This window comes from Brassica napus, chromosome A6 (genome assembly GCF_020379485.1).
Source record: "Brassica napus cultivar Da-Ae chromosome A6, Da-Ae, whole genome shotgun sequence".
Classification (NCBI taxonomy): Eukaryota; Viridiplantae; Streptophyta; class Magnoliopsida; order Brassicales; family Brassicaceae; genus Brassica; species Brassica napus.
In genome coordinates this window covers 974,547-983,952 of record NC_063439.1, presented here as the reverse complement: position 1 = coordinate 983,952, position 9,406 = coordinate 974,547, and the positions used below count along the sequence as shown (strand labels likewise).

Here is a 9,406-nt window from a genome sequence, read left to right as displayed (position 1 = left end):
AAGTTAGGAACACTATTTATCGTGAAATCATGGACCTTAAAAAATAAATTGATGTAAATGGATAAAGCAAATAATTATTCCTATGTTTTTATTTTGCTAAAACATTATTCATATGTTAAATGCTCAGTATATGTATATCAAATTAGTAAATTCAATTTTGCATTCACTACATAAAATTATACATTTTATATGTACTTTCACTAATATACTATAAACCTATTAGTTCATTTAGTTTTTTTTTTTTTTGGTTTTTACAGGCTATTTTACACATTCAAATAAATAAAAAAATTTTATTGTATTTTCGACACATGTAAATCCAATTAAAATCATCGTACTCGGTTCTGTTGATTTACATTAATTTGTCATACCGGTATGATCGGATTGAATATCAACAATCACATGAGAGCTTTTTTATGGCGTATTCATAAAACGAAGAACACGACATTATTTGTTTACTAAAATATAAAAGTATAATGTTAAAAGTATTATTTTTAATTTGATCTAAGACCCACACAACAATATTCCCGCATGTTTATGAGTTACACCAAAAGCCCACACAATCTCCAACTCCAACTCCAAGTTAATGAAACGCCATGTTTTAGATGCGGATACGTGCCGGCTTCTTAAGACTCGAATTAGTGACGTGAAACGCCATTGTTTTCATAATTTTTACTATTAAATTCTTATTTTTTAAAAAAAAATTATAATATTGTTTGAGATATCTTAATGGTTGTGACTATAAGAATGATATGTTGTTGATTTATTTTTAAGTGCAGTTAAACAATGTAATTATTGTTCTGATATTTTTAAAATTTAATTTTATGCATGGGTAGATACTCAGGTATCCGATCATGTCTTTTCAGATTATAGGTTTTAGGATCTAGAGATTTAAAATTTATTTTGATATTTATTAGTTTTGGTTCGGGTTCGGTTCAACGGGCTTGGCTACCCATTTAAATTATGTTTATTTTATTGAAACCCAAATATATTTTAAGATATTCAAATTACACAATAAAAGTAATATATATATATATATATATTATAATTATGTATAACTAAATGCATAAAACTATCATGAAAAATGGTTCGTTAGAGTAATTGAGTGGGAAACCATTAAATATTTTAGTGTTTTGATTTTTTTTACTGCGTCAAACATTTTAAACATTTTAAAATGTTTATACATCTCCGAGTATTTTTGAGTATTTTAAATATTTTGGATATAATATTTTAAATTAATTATTATATTTAAATATATAATTATAATTTTAAAAAATTGGGTACCTAAAATATTTTGATTCGTGTGAGATTCAGTTTCAGTTCTTCGAATAAAAATTCCGAAACCATTCCAATATTTTACCATTTTCGTTCGAGTTTGGTAGATATTTTTAGGTGGGATTTTGGATATTTTTCTAATCCCTAGTTTAGTGTATACTTTTTATGTTGTTATTCTCATGACTTATTCTCTTATTTCTTATAATATTATTCCATCGTAAACAAAAATATATTAGTGCGCAAAATATTTTGGTATTAGTATAGATTTACTTTTCCGTTCCGGAGCATTCTGTTTACCATCAATGGAGTATCAACAAACCAATACAAAGGTAAAACACCTCAAAAATGAAATTGTAGTCACTGCACGTATAGAAAACAAAGCATATTTTTGTAGGAAAAAAAGAGTGTCATTTGGTAAAAAAAGTCCTCCATGTTTTGGTATGAGTTTGTGGTCAGAGATTTTTAAGGTTGAAACCAAAATGTGAAATCTTAAATCTCAAACGGATACAAATATTCTTACAACTATGATAAAAAATACGAAAATCAAATCCTGAAATTTGTTGATACCAATGACGCATGCTCTTTTTTTACACTGAATGATTCCTTTTGATAAATTCAACTGTTTCCATACAAAAAAAATATAAAGAAAAAACGAATTAGGCAATGGCATAAGGGACATGAAAATGGAAATTCACCCTTAATCCCTTCAGACCATGCTAGTCAAGAGCTTCAGTTAGCAGATGTTATTGTATCCAACTTGGGCCAAACCTTGCAATATAAGATTGGAATCTGTGCTCTCACGTCACACTACCTGCAATGTCCATCGCTACTTTGTTTTTGGATACCAGAGTTTGAGCACATGACCAACTCCGAATGTTACCAAGGTTCCATGAACTTGAATGACACATGCTCTAGTTAAATAGAATAGCGGTGATCCTTAGAATAGTCCCAGATCCATCGTCTCCATGTCACTGGTCGACAAACCATTCCACATTTAACTTTTTAGCGAGTAAAACTATCTGCACAATATCATTGGCCAAAGTGTATTTTGTTAATACATAATAAACTCCAGATGTTTCATATGTTTGGAATTTTGTTATCATGTCAACCAATTTATTTGAGTATGATAAAGGCATAGTCATACTTGTGAATAAAATCAGACCAATGAATTCAAGAAAGCAGCTGAGTTAGAGTAAGACAAAAACTTATAATATTCTCTTTATTATTTCTGTCCGGAAGACAAAAACTTTTGACCAAGATCAAGAGAAATATTTTTCAAGAGACTATCGCTTATGCTTTTTGCGACAATATAGAAGACATGGGGAAAAAAAGAATGAATAAAAAGAATAGCTTTACTTGGAAGAGCAGTAGTAGTAACCTCTGTTCCAAACAACTAAATATTGTAGGAAGTAGATTGATTGTACTGAAGCAATGAAGTAATCGCTCAAAAGGGATGTGATGAAAACTTACAGTTTTAACATCAGTGATGTGAATGAGCAATATGGCTATCACACCAACACTGGGACCAGCAAAGAAAAAGAAACCAAAGCCATGAGCACAGCCAGTGGAAACTACTCTCGATATTCAGTGGTCTTCCAAGATAGTCTGACCGACGAACAGCTTAGATGATTTCATTATATTCCTGCAAAAGCAATTGTTCCCAGAGTATATATACATCTAGTTAACATCTCAATCAGACTGAAAAAATCATCTATATTAATAGAAAAAACAGAATCATCTGTTCCAGAAATCTGATGGAGAGAATTAGATAGACCCAACCTTTATGGGAACAATTGGATGTACAGATGAATATGAACATTTTGGGTCTTGATGGATCATGTGAACCTATAGAGCTACGATCTGGATTCCTGCGAACAACAAAAACCCATAAGAGAAAGAGAGAGAATAGCTGCCAGCCTTCAAATCAGTAAGAAAAATCGATGAATAAGCCATTAAACAAAAGGTAAACAGAAACACAGGTAGAAGGCTATTTTCGGAACCTGTTCATCTCGGTTGTACAATCAATCAAGCAGAAGAGACCGAACATCAGCATGCAATGCCTGTCTGAGAAAAACGTTCACAGAGGCTGCAGTAGGAGGCTTATCATCGATCAGAGCAGAATCCTTATTACTCTCTTCACTTTTAATCTTCTCTCTGGCTATTCAACGGATGAACACTTGCGGGACTTCAAATCGGAGAAGAACACTATATAAGAGAGATGAGTAGAAGGGAGATGAAGAGAGGATGATTTCCAGAAGAGAAATACTGACATATTTATACCCGAAATCCCACAGCCTCGCCGACGCAATAACACATTGAAGAACTTGTAGTGGGCATCTGAATTAATGAGATTTATCACGGAAAAAAGCCATAACACATTCCGTTCCAGAAGACGTGAAGAAGATCAGAAGTCACCGAGGCTGGCAACGTCTATCGGGCCGGGAACAACAAACCTATAGCCCAATACACGACGAATGAATTAAGCCCAGATTTCAAGTTTAATGAAACGCTGCGTTGCCACGTGTCGTCGCGAGAGCTCACGAGTTATCTATGTGGCATCCCATGTGGCACAAGGAGGAGGGATACAACCCTCTTTTATATATAAAGATTTTAGTTCATAGTATTACACATTTCTTAAATAAACTCACTTGCATATCACTTTATCCATTTATAAAACAGGACAGCTTGATGTGGTTTATCAGTATATCCATAAATACCATTTCCCACAGCTTTCCATGTGCACTTGTTACATCTATCGGAATCTCTAGACGCATCGTAGAGGTCAAATATGCCTTTCTTTATTTTTCCATGGCTAAATCCACAGAAGAAGAGTGTAGTCTTCTGAAGACCAATACGAACTCTGTATTCATATAATCCACCCTTGTTAACAACGCGAAAACCTATATCTTTGTCGCCTGATTTACAATGGACTCCCATGGAAAAGTTATTACAATTATAAATTGAGAGCGTCGCATAACTGACAAAAATACCATCTGGTTGCAAAGGTTCAGAACTGTTAAAAAATGCCACCGTTATGGAGATAGTAAGTATGTAGCATAGAATATATATGAAGTTTCTTTTAGGTGAGTTCATCTTGAGGATTTGTTTATGGTTATTGCCTATTCAAGAATTCATAGTTTATATTTGATAAAAAAAATTAAAAGGTCACTTTTAGAAAGTAAGATATACATTGGTTTATTTTGAATCACTTATAACAGTCAAAAGCTACTAGAAATATACTTTAGTAAGTAAAATGAGGAATGTATAATTAATGTTAGTTTATTTTGAGTAATTTAAATTAGTCAAAAGTTCCTACAACGTTGAGATTGTGTAGTAATAAGAAGAAAAAGGTCATCAAATAAATCCATGCGTAATAGAAATAGCCAGAATACTTTCCCAAAATAACTTTTTCAGAATTTAAAATAATTTATAGTTTAATCTTTCCTAAATTTACCAAATTAAAATTTTACCTATACAAATAAATTATATTTAATAATATTTTTCACTGCAGTAAATAAAAACGTACCATATAATAACATTGAAAATATCAGATGAATTTTCAAAAACAAGAAAAAGGTTGGCTCGAACACAAATTCTTCTGTTTCAGCTTGCTACTAACCAATACACTATGTGGTTACACGCAGATAATCATATGTTCGAACCAATCACAAATCCAACAAACCATAAGTGACCCGTTTGGTACTCTCTCTTTATTGTACACTAGATGAATGTTCATTAGTACATTTAGATTATTTTCATATAAATTTTCATAACTTTATAAATAAGTAATATTTTCTTAATTTCATCATCCATTGGTGTACATAATTTAGCAATCCTTTATGCATCTTAGTGACAAACTCAAACAAAGTCGTTTAAAACTATAAATCCCAAAAAGCATTAGAAAGCATTATTGAACACATACTATAGACCAGTTACAAAAAACACATACTATAGGCTATAGACAAATACTACAGGCAGTTGTTAGATCGTTGAGTTTAATGTTTTGCTAACGACGTTTAAAATATTTTTATAACTACTATAATTTTTATTTTATTTTTTTTACTTTTATTTTATTTTAAAAACATGATATAATTTGACAATTTTTTTAAGATATTGAATATGAAATAAAAAAAATCCTATTGATTGTTGAATCTAGAGGTGAATTCACCTTAGGGGAAGAGCAAATTCAGTTATTTTAGCTTTGAAAATTTTAAGGGAAGCTTTAAAGACTTTAGAATTAGAAGCTCTAAAGCTTGATTGGTAATATTTTGACTTTAAGGACTTTAGATTTAAGTTAAAGTTTCAACAGCCTCTTAAGTTAAAATTCCAATCGGACCTTAGTATATAAAGGATTTTGATTGTTAATTTTTTTTAAAAAGAATTTTAAAGAGTCCCGGCTGAAATACTTTGACATGAATCTATTTTCTGAGAAACTTTGATGAATCTATTTTTTGAAAAGTTTTTTAAGTTATAAAAAACTTTAAGGTGAAGCTATACTAGTGACCATCATGTAAATATTTTTTTCTTATAATATCTCATCATGTAATAATGTAATTTAAAATAAACAAATTTTAAACAAATATATAAGTTAACCACTTTTTAAATAACAAAAATATACTTTTCGCCGGAAAATACTTGTTCTTCTTCTTTTTTCCTTTCCATTTTTTTATTTTTCTGATTATTAAGAGATTGGGTGAACAACAACAGTGATATTATAATAACCCGTTAAATTTAGTCTAGATCCGACTTTTAAGATTTTCAAGTTTTTTGAAATTAAATCTTTTTCAAATCATATTCTATTTCAAACTATATAATATAAAAATAGTTTAAATATATATTTTTAAAACTAAAGTAATTATACTTATTTTCTACATTAAAGTAAAAATGAAGACAAATTAGAGCAAAAACAATTTAATTTTATTATTTTAAAATAAAAATAAAGTAAGATATTGTAGATATTCTAACCATAACTGGAGGTAAAATATAAGCGTGACAGGCGCATTAATAAAACGTGTTGCCTTTTTAAGTTAACCAAAACGAGAAAAGAATATCCATATGACAGATAACAAAGTAGAAGATTTTCATGTATATCTTCATAATTAAATGTTTGAATAATTACATGGAGGTGGGGTGGAGGACCGTACCAATCCACTGTAAACTAATCTGTTTCTTTCTTCTTTCTACCACTCATAAAGTTATATGTGCAGCATAAAAAGAAGACATTGTCTTGTGAACTTCGAAATCGTCTTTTGTCACCTAATGCCATTATATTTCAATTTCATTGTCCTTTCTTTTTCACCATTACCATACTTTTCTTTTTGAAAAATAAAAAAGTTATCTCGATCGTTTCACCCTCACATAGTCGCATTATTACAAACTTCCATCTTTATAAAGATCACCATCTTCACTTCCCAAAAAGAAAAAGGAGAACAAAGATGACCATGCAAACACTCTGCTTCATCACTCTCTTCATATCTATCTTCACCTCTTCACCCGCTTCTGCTTACAGACTCAAATTCAACCACTTCGGTAACGGCACCGATCTCTTCTCATTTCATGGAGACGCAGAGTATGGTCACGACACCGACGGCACGACCCGGTCCGGTTCTCTCTCATTGACCAAAGACAAAACTCCTTTCTCTCATGGTCGAGCCATTCTTATCAACCCAATCACCTTCAAGACTCCCAACAACGCTTCTTCTGTTTACCCTTTCAAGACCTCTTTCACTTTCTCCATCACTCCACACAAAACAAACCCTACTCCTGGTCACGGTCTCGCCTTCCTCGTCGTCCCAAGTAACCAACATGCCGGTTCCGGTTTAGGCTTCCTAAGTCTCGTGAACCGAACCAGTAACGGTAATCCAAGTAACCACCTCTTTGCTGTTGAGTTCGATGTGTTTCAGGACAAGTCTTTTAAAGACATCAACGATAACCATGTCGGAATCGACATTAATTCGGTCGACTCTGTGACTTCGGTTAAATCCGGTTATTGGGTCATGACAAGAAACGGTTGGTTGTTCAAGGATTTGAAGCTGAGCAGTGGAGATAAGTACGCGGCTTGGATCGAGTATAACAACAATTTAAAAGTGATCTCGGTTACGATCGGGCTCGCGCATTTGAAGAAACCGAACCGGCCTTTGATTGAAGCGAAATACGATCTCTCTAATGTGCTGCTCGAGAACATGTACGCCGGTTTTGCTGGTTCAATGGGCCGTGGTGTCGAGCGTCATGAGATCTGGGACTGGACTTTCCAGAATTAATAACCCGGATTTATTCGATTTGAGATCGGTTTAAATCGGTTTTGCTTGGTTTGTTTTTGTTTTGTTTTGATAGCTTCGGTTAGTGGCTCCCGCTAATAATTGAAGTGAATAAATGCTCAAGATGTCGGTTTCTAAATTTCAAAAATGAATACAACATTCTACCTAATACCAAAGACTTGAAATACCAAAATCAAAATTTGTATTTCTTTTTGTATTTATACAACCCACTTCGGTAGAACCTAAAAGAACGAAGTACGAACCCAATACGAGTCTATTAATAATTTAAAAAAAAACGAGTCTATTAATAATAAACCGGATTTACTCGGTTCAAATCGCTTATCGTTTGATTTGTTTATGTTTCTGTTAGTGTGGCTCCCGCTACTAGTTGAAGTGAATAAATGCTCAAGTTATCAAGTTTTCAGACTTCAAAAACAAAAAATACAACACTCTACCTTAATACTCTAATACCAAAGACATTTTTGTTTTTGAAACACACCAAAGACTTAGAGCATGATTATCCCATGAAACCCACTTGGGTTTCTTAATGATAATTTAATTATATAAATGTATTTAAGTGGACTTAAGAACTTTAGTTAAGAAACTCCCATTTTGAGTGGTCCAATGGGAGTTTCTTAATTAATGGTTTAAAAAAATTTAAGGATAAAAGTTATTTATTAAATAAAACATATTAAAAAATAACATTTAAAACATAGATGTTAAAAAACATAAAAATAAAGATTAGTACAATAATCAAGAATAATTTGAAAAAACATCTGAACTCATTTGTTGTCTTCATCACGTCCAAATTGACGTCATATATGTTCAACCAAATCAACTTTCAGTTGTTGATGCATTTGTTTATCACGAATTCTAGTTCAAACACCCATAATATTGACGATATTTGTAGGGATATCTATAGAAGAGGAAAAAAATATATTAAATGAGTTAAAAAAGATTAAATGAGATAAAAAAAGATTAAATGAGAAAAAAACAACAAGCTTTTGTATAGAAAAAAAACAAAAACAACAAGCTGACACGTGCGCTTAAGGATCGATCACCAAACATCCTAACTAAGGATCGGTAACACAGTTTTTATTTATTTTTTATTTAATTAAATCATTCATTTAGTTGAAAAACTAGGATCGTGCGATAATTATGGTTTTAAATACCAAAAAAAATTCGAAAATTTAGTTTCTTGTTGTACTGATGTTAAGTGTATTAGAGCAGCCGCAATGGAGGTTTATCACAAGTCCTTACCACAAAATCCTAGGTTAATATGAATATAATAATATTATAAAACTTAAGTTAGCTAAGAATTGGTTTTTAATTAAGGATTTAGTCCTTAGAGACGTGGCATTGTGCCATTGGGTCGCTAGAAATTTTAATTGCACATGTTTTAAAATTTAAAATTTTATCTTTATATTTAATCATGTACCTTTATATTTAATCATGTAATAAATAAAAAAAATTAATGGAGTTAAATCTATTTAACATTCACCAAAATTTTTAAATTTTAATATTTTATTTTAATATTTTATTGTATCTTTATATTTAACATGTAATAAATAAAAATTTAATTTCACATGTTTTAAAATTTAATATTTTTAATTCCCAAGAACTCCAAATTGGAGAATAACATTGGATATACAATTTTGATTAGAATCTTTAACTATTCAAACAAAGAAAAATTAAAAAAAAAAGTTTAATAATGCTAAGGATTCTAATGGTGGTAACACCATGGGAGATGCTCTTATAATACAAACACACATCGGTATAACTTAAAAGAAAAACCAATAAGAATCGGTTTTCTCAAACAAGCCCCATTAAATACATTAAATTTCACCCAGTTAATTTAGAATCGGTTTATACAACTT

The 9,406-nt window shown here is 31.0% G+C and overlaps 1 protein-coding gene and 1 long non-coding RNA gene across 3 annotated transcripts; one reads left to right on the top strand and one right to left on the bottom strand.

Annotated features, from left to right (window-relative positions):
• Positions 1 to 1,504: 1,504 nt before the first annotated feature.
• LOC125610067 lies at positions 1,505 to 4,388 on the bottom strand. Of its 2 annotated transcripts, XR_007340073.1 has the most exons (5): positions 3,543 to 4,388; positions 3,273 to 3,457; positions 3,052 to 3,140; positions 2,743 to 2,914; positions 1,505 to 2,291 (listed from the first exon to the last, which is right to left on the bottom strand). It is a non-coding gene; the product is annotated as an uncharacterized LOC125610067 (long non-coding RNA). The 2 variants fall into 2 exon arrangements; XR_007340072.1 differs by having other exon boundaries at positions 3,273 to 4,386.
• Positions 4,389 to 6,503: 2,115 nt separating this feature from the next.
• On the top strand, positions 6,504 to 7,698 carry LOC106345912 (lectin-like protein At1g53070). Its single transcript, XM_013785130.3, has one exon. It carries the CDS (start codon positions 6,708 to 6,710, stop codon positions 7,530 to 7,532), a length of 825 nt encoding a protein of 274 aa, XP_013640584.1. The 5' UTR covers positions 6,504 to 6,707; the 3' UTR covers positions 7,533 to 7,698.
• The last annotated feature ends 1,708 nt before the right edge of the window (positions 7,699 to 9,406 follow it).